The sequence below is a fragment of the Mauremys reevesii genome, linkage group 11 (genome assembly GCF_016161935.1).
Source record: "Mauremys reevesii isolate NIE-2019 linkage group 11, ASM1616193v1, whole genome shotgun sequence".
In the NCBI taxonomy this organism is placed as follows: domain Eukaryota; kingdom Metazoa; phylum Chordata; order Testudines; family Geoemydidae; genus Mauremys; species Mauremys reevesii.
The window spans coordinates 67,980,405-67,995,916 of NC_052633.1; the positions used below are offsets into that span (position 1 = coordinate 67,980,405).

At 42.4% G+C, this 15,512-nt stretch overlaps 1 protein-coding gene across 10 annotated transcripts in view; it reads left to right on the forward strand.

Moving 5' to 3' along the window:
- Positions 1-15,512, forward strand: part of CLASP1 (cytoplasmic linker associated protein 1) — a 261,914-nt gene that overhangs the window by 132,325 nt on the left and 114,077 nt on the right. For 5 of the 10 annotated variants that reach the window (XM_039493734.1, XM_039493735.1, XM_039493738.1 and 2 more), the window contains 7 exons: positions 1,519-1,589; positions 3,046-3,105; positions 4,532-4,609; positions 6,857-7,024; positions 8,529-8,578; positions 10,372-10,542; positions 12,227-12,250. In XM_039493734.1, the coding sequence (XP_039349668.1) occupies positions 1,519-1,589; positions 3,046-3,105; positions 4,532-4,609; positions 6,857-7,024; positions 8,529-8,578; positions 10,372-10,542; positions 12,227-12,250 (622 nt within the window). The remainder of the gene's footprint in view (positions 1-1,518; positions 1,590-3,045; positions 3,106-4,531; positions 4,610-6,856; positions 7,025-8,528; positions 8,579-10,371; positions 10,543-12,226; positions 12,251-15,512) is intronic. The other 5 variants (XM_039493742.1, XM_039493741.1, XM_039493740.1 and 2 more) reach the window with 1 other exon arrangement.

Genomic DNA, 15,512 nt, shown 5'->3' on the forward strand with positions numbered 1-15,512 from the left:
CAGTTTGTCCACTATCAGTGGAAGTTGCTTCTTGGTGGCTCTTGTTTATGAACCCAATTTATGAATCTAGCAGTTCACTGACTAAATTGTTCAGTGGAAGTTGTGTAACCACCTGAAGAAAGAGCACTACAGAGGCATTCAGATGCTAGGGACACTGTTAATTATAGGCTGCTGGCTGGGTAGCATTTGGTGTTTGGCTGGCCATTAACTTGTAGGAAGGGGAAGGGGCAACTCCTCAGATTATCATTAGCTGTCTGGCTTTGAAGCCTAGCAGTGATATTTTGTGTCATGAAGACCTTGTTCTGATGGTTCAGGCTGCAGCATGCTCCATCAGATACATTCTAGATTGTAAGTACAAAAGAAAGTGGTTCCAGTTGCACAACAAGACCTAACCATGTTCTTATTTACAGGCTCGAAGATCATTTAGGAATAATTTCATCGTTTAACAGGGTATCCCTCTGTGTTACTTTGTATAAGAAAAATGGAAGTACTCTATTTCTTTATGCACTATTTATTATTCTTGAATGCTGGATTGTGCGATTGGAGCATGGGGGTTAGGAATCAGGACTAGTAGGTTTAATTCCTGGCTTTGCCTCTGATTCAGTGTATGACCTTTGGCAATTCTCAGTGGTTTGAGCATTGGCCTGCTAAACCCAGAGTTGTGAGTTCAATCCATGAGGGGGCCGCTTAGGGATCTGGGGCACAATCAGTACTTGGTCCTGCTAGTGAAGGCAGGGGGCTGGACTCGATGACCTTTCAAGGTCCCTTCCAGTTCTAGGAGATAGGATATCTCCATTAATTTAATTCACTTAGGGTCCAATCCTGCACCTACTGAAATCCAAGGCCAAAACTCCCATTGACTTAAGTGGTACATGATCAGGGCCCTACCTCTCTGTCCTTTGGTTTTCCTATCTGTAAAGTGGGGTTAACAATATCTACATATCTGCCTCAGAGGGATCTTGTGAAGCTTGACTAGTGAAGGTTTGCAAAGGACTTTGACAGTGGATGACAAGTGCTATCAGCATAAGATGTATTAGGGAAACTTCTTTGCAGAAACAAAGGATTTTTACCTTTGGAGAGTTCCGTGTATATTTCTCTGAAGTCATTTTTAAACCACTTTCGCTTGTCTTCTCATCGTCATATAAAGAGTCTTTGTAAGCACTTCATGGACAGTGCATTTTGTCTAAGGCTATTAATCAGCTAGTGTGGCCTCTGCCCAGTGATGTGGCTGGCATGCTGTGGGAAGCCTTGGCATAACCTACTGCTGGAGATTTCTGTCTATTGATGAATGTGGGTCTCACATGGCACAGTGACTACAGACCCGCCGGAGCCTGTTTCCATAAGTGTAAATAAGGAATCCATGTCTTTCTTAAAAATATTCCTTTATTTATGGGCTAAATTTTTTAAAATGAGCCAAAATGAGTGTGTGTATGTTGGCTTTAGGATGACTAAGAGAAATTGGCTTTACTCCCACATATCTAAAATGTAAAGGTTTTTCCCCTGTTTCTCTTGTTCTAGCATACGCACATCCCTCGGCTAATACCCATCATAACCAGTAACTGTACCTCCAAGTCTGTTGCAGTTAGAAGGTGAGAATGAGGTTTTAACTTTTCTTCTTGTTTATCAATGGCTTAAATTCACTTCCTGGTTTGTTTGTTTTTTTTTGTTTTTTTTTAAAGGAAAAGCTGAGTTTTTCAAAGTGATGTAGAGGATTTATCTGCACATTTTCCCTTAACATTAATGGATGTGTCTGAATCCCCTAGGTTGCTATGAAAAATTCAAAGTGTTTTTTTTTTTAAAAGTTGCACACTGTATGGGGAAGAATCACTGTTTCTGTTCTTGAAAAGGAAGGACGGCCTTTAAATAGAAATTAGCTGATTTAACCTGTACAGGGGAGGTAGGTGTCAGGGCCGGCTCCAGGCACCAGCGAAGGAAGCAGGTGCCGGGGTGGCCAATGGAAAGGGGCGGCAGACCGTCCGTTGCTGGGGCAGCACGTCCGGGTAGGCGGTGGCAGCAGTTTGGTGGCAGCTCAATCGGGTCTGCTTCAGTCTTCAGTGGCAATTCGGTGGCGGGTCCTTCATTGTCTTCCTCTTTGGCGGCACTTCAGCGGAAGCTCAGTCAGGTTTTTTTTTCACTGCTTGGGGCAGCAGCAAAGCTGGAGCCGGCACTGGAAGGTGTGGGTGTACTGTACAGTTGTGTATATTTGTGCATGTTTAGATATTGCTATAATATTATCACATTAGTTTGGCTGCCCTCTGAGGCCTCAGATATGCTCCTATTTTCTACCATCAACCACTTTTGTAGTACATTTCCTTGGGACCAGAGTGTAAAAGTCACATTCTCTGAAATTCGATGGCCTGAGTTATGCAGGAGGTCAGACTGGATAATCACACTGGTTGCTTCTGGCCTTAAAAATTGATGAGTATTTCCTTTCTGCTGTCTAGTTGGAAGACCTAGCCCACTGTCTTTAGCTCCAGTCTCCTCTAACTGGACAAACAGAAGTAAGAATGATTGGTGACTCTGTCACCTACTGACTGCAGCTTTGTCACATACCTTAAGCAAGTCACTTAACACCTCTGTCCTTCAGTTTCTCTATTTGAAGTACGGGGATGATAAAATACCTTATTTTTGGAGTTGATATGAAGCGTAGTGTTTGTAAAGAGCTAACAGCTGCAAAGTAATATTAACTTTGATCTTCTCTACATCTCACTGTGCTTTGTATTAAAAAGAAGCAAAATCAAAAGCACCCCACAAGTAATCTACAGCAGGGCTCCAGAGCACTGCTACAGACAGTAGTGACATTCCAGTGTTTCAGACCATTACTGTAACGTATGTTCATATTTTGTAGTGTAAAAAACTCTTTGTAGAATTTGAGCTTTTTAGATGCACTAGTATGTTTAATAAGGGGGTCACTGCTGATTTTGGTGTCCAGCTGGGCCCCATAATGATAAATGACTGATGTGTGGTTGCAAGTCCACTAGAAGCCATATGCCTCTTTATTAGCTTAAATAGCTCAGACAGTATTTCTCCTTTACCCACTTTCAGGCGCTGCTTTGAGTTTTTAGACTTGCTGTTACAGGAATGGCAAACACACTCCCTAGAAAGGTAAGATCTGAGCATGAGCGTCCCTTCGGGAGAAGCGATTTGTACTATGGCTTGAAACATCCCACCCTCACTGCTAAAATCCGTTTCTTCCTCATTCAAAAATAAAAGGGAAAAAGAGTCCTCTGAGGCCCTCTGTGCTCCTGCTTAGGCGCAGGCTGTTGGGGGAATTGCTGAGGCCTCCCAAATATTGGAGCTCCTAGTGGCACCACAAGTGTGGATCCCAGAGCTATTTCCTGAAAGTGTTGTTGAATGGACAAGAGAAATGGGTCTTCTCCAGTCAGGCTGCAGAGAAGATGGTCACTGAATTCTTGAGCACGACCACTCTCCAGATTAAACTCAAGCAAGGGCGTCTCATATTTTCCTGACTGAAAACAAGTGGCAGAGAGAAGCCAGGCGTGGGAGGAAGGGACTGGGGTTGGCAGAAAAGAAGATCTTCGGCATTTCAGTTTCTTGCTGCAGGCAAGTACTGTGTGGGCCAGTCATTCCAAAAGATTGCTATTCTGAAGTAATAATGCTATAGTAATGCCAGATAGTAAAGCAGTGATACTATTCTAAATAGCCAGTTTTCCCTACATTGGCCAATATGTTTAGGAGCTGGATTGTTCTGGTATGCAAAGAGGGGAGCACACAAGGGGCCTTTTCCTTCCCTTATGCTCCCACCCTAGATTTCTGGCCTTAAGATCTGACTCTTGCAAGTGAGGGTGCAGTTGCAGTGCCTGTGTTCACCCAAGCCGGGGGAGTACTCCCTCCTACAACCACTGGGGCTCAAGCCATCCCGAAGGGGTAGCAGAAGCTAAGACTGTGGGCCCATCACCTTGTATTACTGACTGATGATGCCGGACACATGCAGAGATTGGAGCATGCTGCAGACTCCTAAAGGATGGTATATCATGTGCACTGGTGTTGGGGCGCTCTGGGCGGGATTTTGCCTCCCAGATGCCAGGCATAAAGCCAGAATAGCTAGTTTAAGGCTGACACACAACTAATAGGGACATAATAAGAGAATAATATCTGTAAGACACATTATGGCCATTCAAATTAACAGTCTGCGGAGAAAGACAAAGGTGCGGGGAAAAGGAAAGGTGATTGATCCTTACTTCATTAACCCAAATCGCCCTGGGCTACTTTAAGAGTTAAGAGATTATTTTTACACCCTGGTAGTTTCTATGGTAACTAAGGAATGACCTCTGAAGAATGCAGCTTGGCTCTTGTTTTCCAGCAGCAAGGAGTGAAATAAAGCTGACTTGTAAGAATAAATAAATAACTCCCCTAAAGGATGTTATGTGGAAATGGGGAAAGCTGTGAAATGCTGTCTGTTTGCCGAGAGTGGGGAGAAATCACTAACCTTTGCAGACTCATCTATGAGTGCAGGGAGGTTTTCTGCATCTTTACTCACTAGCTGAATAATGTTTTCTTCTGATCTCAGACACATCTCAGTATTAGCGGAAACAATAAAGAAGGGAATCCACGATGCAGACTCTGAAGCAAGGATAGAGGCAAGAAAGTAAGTGGATTTAAAAAAAAAAAAGTGTCACTTTATAAACATAGGATATGTGTGCAGTGGAAAACGGAAGCTAAGACAAACTCACATAGGGCCTGTTCCTACTCCCATGGCAGTTGATGGCAAAAGTTCATGACTTCAACAGGAACCGGAGTGGACCCACAAAGCAGTCAGCATGATCTTATTAATAAAACCCCAGCCATACACTCATTGCTTCTTTAGATTCTGGTCATTTTACATTGTTGCCTAAAATTAAATCTGTGTGTAACTTCTTTTTCTCCCAGCGTGGATTAATCCATGTATTAACGTATGTTCTTAGAAGCACAAGAGCATTTTGCTAATTCTTACTTATCTGCCACCAATATAATGCCTAGATAATATCTGGTGGTTTCATTCCTGTTCCCATTAAGCACTGGGTTGCCAAAGGGCAATGAGATTTGATAGCCAAGTATCATTTGATTTCAGGCCTGATTCTTTTATCTCATGCAAAAATCTCTTTGTCCTTAATGGAATTTTTGCCTGAGTAAACATTACAGGATTGGGCTTGTCATTGCTTTCTAAACTACTACAAAATATTGTAAATAACCAAAACCACTGACAGAGTTAATTAATAAAATACGATTGTGAGGCAGCATTATTTTGCCTTTCTTAATCACTGATATAGAAATCTCATTAATTTGCAGTGATTTTCCCTGTCACAAGGGATATAGAATAGGTGCTGCTGTATTTTCAAAAGTCTGTGTATGTGTCCATGGGAGGTTATCTTGGTATACTGAGAACTTGTTCTTAAACTAAGCACCCCCAAGATTCTAGGTGAACTTTATATGGAGAGAGAAAGCTGTCGTATGGTACATTTTACATTTCATGAACTTGTTTAGAAGAATCAAATGATTAAATGCTACACTTCAAGAAATGGTAGTTCATAGTAGGAGTGGGTATTAAATTATTTTGGGAAGGAGCATTTTCTCCAATCATGAAAATACTATAGGCACCCTGGTATTACAGCAATGTGGCTAGGTAACCCAGATAGCTAGTAGCTAGGCAGACTCTTTGAGGATTTATTGTGAATGTCTAATTCTCCTTTATTTTTTTCTTAATTAATATATTGCCAGTGTTAAGATTTAAATTTTTGCATTTTGTCCCAAAGAGATTAAAATGCTGATGACTTCCTCTGTCTGGGGAGCAGCTGTTACGTTCAAATGGCTCTGGATTAATTTGCATTTATTGATCTTGTTCTTAAAGTGTCCTCCATTCTAATCCTGAAAAGTGCCTGTAACTCCTATAGATTATAACAGGAAGTAAGGATGCTCAGCATCATCCAGGAGGCCGTTAGTGCCACACAAGACTGGTCCCTTTGTGCTGAAATGTCTTTCTTTCTTTCTTTCTTTCTTTCTTTCTTTCTTTCTTTCTTTCTTTCTTTCTTTGAGTGGGCTAGATCCTGAGCCACTCTCACTGAAGATAGTGAGAGCAGCGAGCTTAGCCACTCCCTAAAATTTGCCTCAATAGCAGCCAAAGTTTGCTCCATGGGATTATGCAAAGGGTCAGGATCATCTCAGGGATAATTGTCAGTTGTGGGTTGAGGCTTGCCATGGGGTGTCTGTCTTGTCTAGTCCCTGCTGCTCTTGCGGGCTCATGGTGTTCTTTCTGACCTCCTGACTGGAGCTGTGACATCTGGGTATAGACTCTGCCCCTTTCTGGTGCTATATCCGTTCCTGTGATGCTCTGCACGGTGCACACCCTGCCTTCCCACTTCTGGTCAGTGTGTTGTGTGTGGAATTGCTTCCTCAAAACGCAGCGGTAGCCCGCATAGTATGTTTCAGATGCATCACAGAAAGGCTGCATCACTGAACTGGTTCAGGTTTCATAGGGGTAGCCGTGTTAGTCTGTATCAGTCAAAACAACAAGGAGTCCTTGTGGCACCTTAGAGATTAACAAATTTATTTGGGCATAAGCTTTCATGGGCTGTAACCCACTTAAGGCAACTCCCATCTTTTCATGGACTGTATATTTATACCCGCTTACTGTATTTTCCACTCCATGCATCTGATGAAGTGGGTTCTGGCCCGTGAAAGCTTATGCCCAAATAAATTTGTTAGTCTCTAAGGTGCTACAAGGACTCCTCGTTGTTTTTACTGAAATGGTTCAGTTAAGCCATTGCCATTGGGGATGGACATCTCCTGTGACTGAGCTGCTGTGGCTCATCAAATGTTACAAGGAGTTTTCAGTGGTATATTGGGATCTTATTTTCAGATGTTATTGGGGCTTCCACAATCACTTCAGCAGAGAAGCAGAACACTTGTTTCACACGCTGGAATCCTCCTATCAGAAAGCCCTGCAGTCTCACTTGAAGAACTCAGATAGCATAGTGTCCCTGCCTCAGTCCGATCGGTCGTCCTCCAGTTCCCAGGAGAGTCTCAAGTAAGTCTCTGTACTTTATTACCACTGATTTTATTGACTAAACTGCAGATGCACCTACATGTGAGTAACTATGACATTGCACTGTTACCATTCGCAACTTCATGCTTAACTTTGTGTCTCATCTCTCTTATCACTGTTCACATTTATTTCTTGTCCTCAACATTTGACCAGCTCCAAAATATGGCATATGAGGTTTTTGGCTGGCAAGATATTAAAAAAAAACAACAAAAAAAACTCCCCACACTGCTAAATATCCTGGAGTCAGTCTTGAAACCATAAATAAGTGGACAAGAGGCTTTTCATTCTCAGCCAGACAGTATTAGTCAACCTTCCTAACTTAAAAAGACACTTGTTTGGCCTGACATTTTTCATGCTTAGCCTAAAGCCAGAGAAGTGAGTATATCTGTTTGTCTTTTCTTTTTCTTGTAAGAAGAGACGTGGCCAAGCTAGATATAAATTATATAGCTGCAAAATGAATAGCTTTTCTACTGCTTTTGTGAATCTTGGCTGTTTTTGAAGGGACACAGTCAAAGAATTTAGACTCAAAATTTGCCCCAGCTGAAAAGCGTTAGAATTTTTTGAGGACTGTCCTATTACAATATGAATTGTAAAATCCAACTCCATCCTACAAAGAAATGTATAAAATACATTTGTCACTATTTACATAGGACCTGAAATGTTCTTTTGCTATGTTAATGCTCATGGTAATTTTTTCATACTCTTTTCTAAGGAGTATTATTGAGCCTCAATATTTATATTTAAACAATAAATCTTGTTAGTCTATTACTATATGTAAATAGTTGTCTATTACGACCCCTTTATGACTGTGTACTCAGCGGAGACATGGGGACGGCTTCTAAAAAGTAATTCCAGGTTCATCATGGTAATTATATAACTGCATAAATATATATTTGATATGTTTAAAAAGAAAATGAAAGAGGGCCAAGCCAGCAGTCTAGCAATAGCAGGAGAGTGTTGTGGGAGCACAGGGAGAGCTAAGTAGACATTCATCACTCAGACTAGACTGGCTCCAAAGCAAGGGTTTCAGTGCAGCAGACATCAGTGATGAAGGACTGAAGGGAGGGGAGTAGAGATGAAGGACCAGTGCTGGACTGAAGAGAGGGGAGTAGAGAATAATCACCATTGGCAATAGACTCTTCCTTTACCTTTGATCACTGAAGTCCCTTGGAGCATATACGTGGAGAGCTCTGAAAACAAAGAGGGCAGTTTTGAATGAAATCCTGAAATAAGTGAGGAGCCACAGGAGATGTCTGAGGTTGTGGTCGGTATGGTTGTGCTTCTGTGTATATAGCAACATTTGGCACACCCTGGAGTCTGGAGAGTGGGGTCATGATTAGGCCGCTGCTATTTTTAATAACCAGTTATAAATGTAGTAATATAGAACAAAGCCTCCTAAAATATGATGGCATTTTTATAGCCACGATTATTGGTGACACAGAAAAGATCTGTTAGACTTCAATAAATGTTTGTGTTTAATTTCTAGCCGTCCATTGTCTGCCAAAAGAAGTCCTACTGGGAGCACTACATCCAGAGGTGAGAGCAGGAACTGGAAGATTTGTAATGAAGTACAATAAAAGACTCAAATATTTCAGGGTTCAAAATAGTGATTCTGGTTATAATGAAATCTCCATTTACTGTGAAGTTGTTGTTTTGACCATTAGTCCAGTCAGATATAGCTGTTCCTGTGGTCACCAGCATATAGTGGAGGCATCTTATGTGCCTGTCTCCTATTGTACTAAATTCCAAATTGATCACAAAAGTGCTTTCACCACTGGACACAAGAGAGGTCTGGACCACTTCGCCATCAGAGCCCTAGTGCACTTGACTGCACTGGCAGGTGGGTGGACAAGAATACCTAACAGGCCTTTTCCAGCTCTGATTTTTGTTTGGCTTTTAATAGCCACCATCTCAGTCTCCACTATTTACCCCAGTACAGGCAGGGTATCCCACAGAGGCCTTTGATACAATCAGAAGTAATGTTGAGCCTCCTTGATCTTTTCCATCAAGACTTTCCAGCATGTAGAATCTTCAGAGCTTTGCTTTGGTTCCAAGCACTTGCAGCTTAATGCCTGAAGGGCATACTCTTGGATGGGAACATCAGTGAGTGTGGGGAACAGAAAACCTTCATGAGCAGATGAGGTTACTGTTAGCAGGCCTTGCTAACAGTAATCTTCAAAGTGCAGGGCCCTGACTAATTGATTTGATCCCACTTTAATTTGCTACTAGATACCATCAGCTGAGAGCATAAGGCTCTGTTTTAGTCATGAGTATTTTTAGTAAAAGTCATGGACAGGTCACAAGTAATAAACAAAAATTCACGGCCCATGACCTGTCCATGACTTGTACTATATACCCCTGACTAAATCTTGGGTGCTCTGGGGCAACGGGCAGCCCAGGGGTGCTGCACGTGCTCTGGGGTGGGGAGGCAGTCCAGGATCCCTGCGGTTGCTGGGGGAGGCAGCGGCCTGGGACCCCTGTGGCTGCTGGGAAGGGGGAAAGATTTGGTGGGGCTGGTGGGCTCCACATGGCTCCCCGGAAGCAGCGACATGTCCCTAGGTGTAGGCATGGCCAGGCAGTTCTGCGCACTGCCCCCGCCACAAGCACCGGCTCTGCAGCTCCCATTGATCATGGTTCCCAGCCAATGGGAGCTGCAAAGCCAGTGCTCGGGCCAGGAGCAGCACGCGGAGCTGCCTGGCCATGCCTCTGCCTAGGAGCCGAGGGACATGTTGCTGCTTCTGGGGAGCCCCACGAGGTAAGTGCTGCTCGGAGCCCTCACCCCCAACCCTATGCCCCATCCCACATCCAAACTCCTGCTGCTGTTTGGAGGGGTGGTACGGTGGCGTGAGACTGCCCCAGCAGCGGCTGGTGCGGCTGGCCCAGGGGCTATCCTAGGCCAGCCATATTGGCTGCTGCAGAAGTCCCAGAGGTCCTGGAAAGTCACAGAATCCATGACTTCCATGACAGATGCCAGCCTTACATATAAGTAATATTTTTTTTTGCTCACAGAAACCGCTGCAGAACAGCACTGTGAATTAGTTCAAAATAAAGAGAGACCCGGTGGATGAGGCAATATATTTGAATGGACTGATGAGACTAGGGGAAACTGTACTTAGAAAAGAACAGGGCACTGGTAATGAGATACTGCCTCTGTGAATACATTGTGCATCATGGTCTTTCTGGCCCTTTACATGAGCACGGAAGTCTCACACAGGGAACACTTGAACGTTCTTATTTCAAGTGCTAACTGGGTGCTTTGAAACAAAGAGTCAAATAAATTAATCCTCACTAGTCTTGACTGTGTGTCTGTTCCCCACCCCTGTCTAAAGCCTCTACCGTGAGTACAAAATCCGTGTCAACCCCAGGATCTCTGCAGCGGTCTCGCAGTGACATCGATGTGAATGCAGCAGCTAGTGCCAAGTCGAAAGTAACATCTTCTGGAGCTTCCACCCCCTTCAGTTCTGCAGCAGCCCTGCCCCCAGGCTCGTACGCATCACTAGGTGAGCCTCCGTGTTCTCTTCAAAAGCAGATAATTTCTCCAGTATTATAAACTATTTGAATTTAGTATTAGATGGCTTGTTCTGAATATAAGCCATGTCTCCAATGAGATGGTCACTAGGAGTCCAGAACCAGTCTGTGCTCTGTGGCAACTGGGGCTAAAGAAAATTACGTTTCCAGAGGGAATCAGCCTTGCAGGAAACACAGATTGCTTTGAAACACTTTTCTTTCTTCCTCGGTTTCCCACTAACCAGCATATTTATGTTGTGGAGAGATGTTGTTTTGACTCTGACAGTCCAGGGGAGGATGCTTGCTGCCCAGTTCACCCTGGAACTAAAGAATAGGTTTACTGCAAGTTGTTTTATGCTTTGGGTAGCATTAAGAATGTCTTAGCTGCATTTGACCCTGAGCTAAGGAGCTGTCTCTTCATGTAAGTATGGGATAGAGCAGGAAAGAGAGGAATCTGACTGATATGTGAGTATGGTTTAGTTACTTTTTCAGCCTATGTGAAAGGCACAAGTTCCCCTTCCTCCACTCAGGCTCTTTCTGAGGGTTGAAATCATGCATTGTGTTCCTTTTGTCATTTTCTGTTGCCCCAATTTTTTCATGCTGACAAGTGAAGTCGCCATTTGATGTAGAACCTACTTTTCGGGTGGCACATCAGGCTGCATGGATGAGGAAATACAGTTCAGAAACAGCTAAAAACAGTTGCTAGATTACTTGCGTGGTTTCACTTGTCAGTTTTCATTAGCCTAGATTTGACCAGGGAGAGCTAATTACCTGAGCTAGGATCTAATTCTGTAATTTATTGTCATTTACATCAGCCTTATACTGATGTAACTCCATTAACTTCTACCAGATTAAGTGATTATAGCAGGTCCCTAATTGGTATGAGAATGGATACCCTTGCCTCCTATCATGTAGATTGCTGACCCTTAGCTGTATCAGTTGAAAGCTTGACTTCATAGCATAAGATATCCTGGCTCTTTTGTCAGTGTAATGGGAAATACTGTATGAATTATATTAGGATATATTTATATATTCCTTTTCATGACAGGCATCACTTACTGCTAAAATCTTTGTCTTCACTTCAGTTCATTGGCCCTGTTTGGTTCAGTGGTTTTGCCCTGGCTTAAATTAGTTATTCACGTTGACTTCATGGGGCAGTGAGAACTGCAGACAGAATGCTGGAGTTAAACGCATGTTTCTTGTCATTTCCCAAACGTTTAGAGGCTGAATATAGGAACGTGGCAGTGCTCTATTAGTCTGACTCCAAAGCAGACTGTGTTTGCTGCTCTTCCCTGATACTCTATTTCTCGTTTACATGATGCATGGGTTGGATTGGCTGTAAAGGGAATTCCTTTCCTTTTTCCAGTAGAAAAATTGCATGTGCAATTTCCTGCAAGAGGAATGGGCAAGGCAAGCAAAGGAATGGGATTTAGCAATGCTTTGTCTTTAATACATGATTGCAATGGGACCAAACTAATCTGATTCTAAGACCTGTTCAGATGCTTCATGCTTTGAGTTGCTGATTAACCAAAGTTTCTTTTCCAGTTTCATTTCTTTAATTGTATTGATATTTTTTTTGGCTTATTTCTGTAGCTAATATACAGTGCCCACTTCTGTTAATATTACTAACTCTTCCCTATTTACCCTCTCCTTATTTTTTTTTAAATTTGCCTAAAGATGGTACTACCACTAAACCTGAGGGTAAGCAGCCTGTCTGTGTGACTGAGGTGTGTCTCCAGTTGTACCACCCCTCTCTGATCTCTGTTCTCACAAAGTGTTACCTGGTTCTCATCTGTGCTCTCTGGTGACCTGCATGAAGTGTTGCATGGTTGTTTGGCTCATTATGACACCCTTAGGGATATGTCATTTTCTCTCCAGGATCCTCCTGGAGATTAGGCACCAATCTGATTTTCTGACTCTTGCTTCCAATCTTTATGTGAAACTAGTTTAAAAGCAATGTTGTATACAAGTCTCCATGCTAAAAAGGTGCTGTGGGTTGAAGGTGACCTACAAAAGGATAAAAACAAAGGCTTGTGCTCATCTTTGCTTCATTGAGATGCATAAAGGAGGTCTGCTTTGTTGTTCTAGAAGAAATTTAGGTCATGTCTACTCTGTTTTTTCAGGGAGACTCAGGATGACAGGAGAATTAGTGAGATGATTATACTGCAAATACTAAGGAAGTGAAAGCTGGGAAAGGAAGAGATATTTAGTCAGCCTGTTCAAACCTCTGGGGTTTGTTTGTTTTTGTTGACTCTCTTTTAATCCTGTGCCTGGTAAACGGTTGAGAGGGAAGAGTTTTTTGTTAAAGGCTCAACACCCTTGTCCCTCCATTTAATGGTTGAGAGAGCTCCCACTCCAGTTCCTCCCAAGAAGCCATTTTAAAAAATGATTTTAAGGAAAGACAAGTCTTAATGTTCTTGATATTTCTGTGGTAAAAAGGCAAGCATAAAACTTTCTTTTTGTGGGGGAGGGAGGGAAGGCAAGGAGGACGCGGGTGTTCATGACAAAAAAACCAAAAAGCACAAGCTCCTTTTTTCCCCCCTTTTGCAAGTCACCTTTTAAGAGATGTATTATTGATTTGTGGGACTGTGTGTGAACATCCTAGGTGGCTGTTTGTATTAGAATGTAGTTTCCCAAGAAGCACCACCATGTCATTGTGATGTCTGTTTTTCTCTCTGATTTCTGATAAACTGATATATTATTTATAGGGATAGATTTCTCCAGTCTCCTGAGCTGAAACCGAGTCTTGGTGTAGAGATATGAACTGGCTCTTAATCCAGTGCAAGCCTTTACGCTTTAGGATCCATCCACCATCGTGTTGGTTTAAATCAGTGTTTCTCAACCTTTTTGTGCTGGCCACCCTCTTTGGACTTAAAAAATAATTGGGGTGGTCCTCCTCCCTCCTCTCCGCCCCCTCAAAAAAATTGCCACCCCCTACCTTAAGCTTGGGGCTTCGAGCTACGCACACACACCCCCACCATGGCTCAGGGCTTCGGCAATTTGAAGTTCATTTACTGTTTTGGTTTTTTCCTTATTAGAATATCAGTCCTTATCTAGACTGTTTTTGCTGGAGGAGACTCTGGAGACAAAAACATGGAATGCAAAACTTTATTATATTCTTCATATTTCAAATGTAAAATTTAACACCCACCCACCCCGGCCTCTTTGTTCTGAACAGTTCCCCCTTTGGGGTTCTCTTTACGTATCAGAAAAGATAGAAACTCATTTTTTAGGTCACCTCTAAGCAGCTATTTTAGAATCGCCAAGTTTTCCTGTGCAATGTAGATTGACCTTTGCAGTGCAGTAGTGCTCATGAAGTATACGTGTAGTCTTCTCAGAACCAATATCTTAGATTAGGAGAAAGCCCGAAGTGGGATATGCCAGTTACATAAGTGCATGTTAAAAGCTGAATATCAGCCATAGATTTAAAAAACACTGTTGCCTGGCTAGCTCTGTAAAGCACCATGCTTGTAATGTACCATGTGCTGAAAGCCGTCACAGGGCCTATGCCCAACTTATGTCTTGGGCTGTCCATCTGCACAAAGGTGAATTGGGCCTAAATCCAGTTAGTACCTACTCCTGCAGCCCTTTTGACTGTGTAGCTCCCTTGCTCTTCACTGGGAGGTGTCTATGCAGAAAGGTTACAGAAAGGCTTTGTAGAGCTATACAAATAGTTACTATGATCCAAATAACTGGCCATGGCTGTGTAGAAACTTTCCCGAGGTAACTTTCCAGTTACATTCCACGGAGAAACAAATTCTGAGCTTGCTGTGCAAACACTGTTAAGATTTCTGTACTACTATCCCTGGAGAGGGACTGGTGGTTCAGAACCTGCAATACATTAGGCTCTGCTAACAGCTCTAAATTTCCAAATAGATTGTGGATTGGTGTATTGTTTCGAAGTTGGGAAGCTCAGATGGGATGAGTTCTGCCCCTCTTTGGGCAGACGTTGCAGTTTTCAATATCTTTAGTAGTCCAGCAGTCATCCAGACTAGTACAATTTTTTCAAATAAAAGTATTATTATAGTACAGTATAATGACTTCTCCTCAGACGTTTATAGGAATTTTGAAGTCATTCTAAGCACAAGCTCACACATCTTACAGAAACCACGGGGCTGGGAGCAAACAAATTACTTGCAGCTCTTGGCTTCAAAGTAGTGTGATTTGTTCCTATCCAGAAACTAGCAGTTAAGTTTCATGTTAAAAAATGCTTTGAACTGATGCAGTTAATCTGTGTGGGCCAAATTCAGAATTCGATTACAAGGTGTAAATATGGAGTAACTACATTCTAGTCAATGAGGCTTTCTTTGGATTTATGCCATTATAACAGAGATCAGAATCTGACCTTATGTAATTTTTAACATACTGTGAAGGGAACATGTTTGTCTTTTCTTTTTTTTTTTTTAAACCAATGATCAGGGAAGAAATAATCTTTCCAAATAACCTTCCTTCCCTCCCCAGGCCCACAGATAACCACATGTCCTCGATTTGATTGTGGTTTTCCCGAAGTGGGCATTAGCACATATTTTACAGCACATATTTTACAGGGTAATCTGACGCTAGAAATAAATTTGTACATTTATTATGTCTCTATCTGCACTACCTGGATATCTCCTTTTATAAGGGGTCTGATTTTCATCCTAGTTAACCTTTAAATGTATTTTGCAAACAAGTGACTGCAGTAAGAGAGCCTGGATTTATCTCAGTGTTCCACATGTCTTAAAAAGACAGTAACTGATTACCCATGACTATATTTACATATACATCCAGGAACTTTGCTTATCCTTCTGCCCCTGTATTGTCGTGAAACCTAGTGACTCCAGTTTTGAAACAGATTTTCTGTTAAAGAAAGGACTGTACTTTCCCTTGCCCTTTTTGCCATATTTCCAAAGTGAGCACAAACATAACCCTTCAGACACTAAAGACTAACCTCTCCCATAAAGGGAAGAGAATGACATATGAC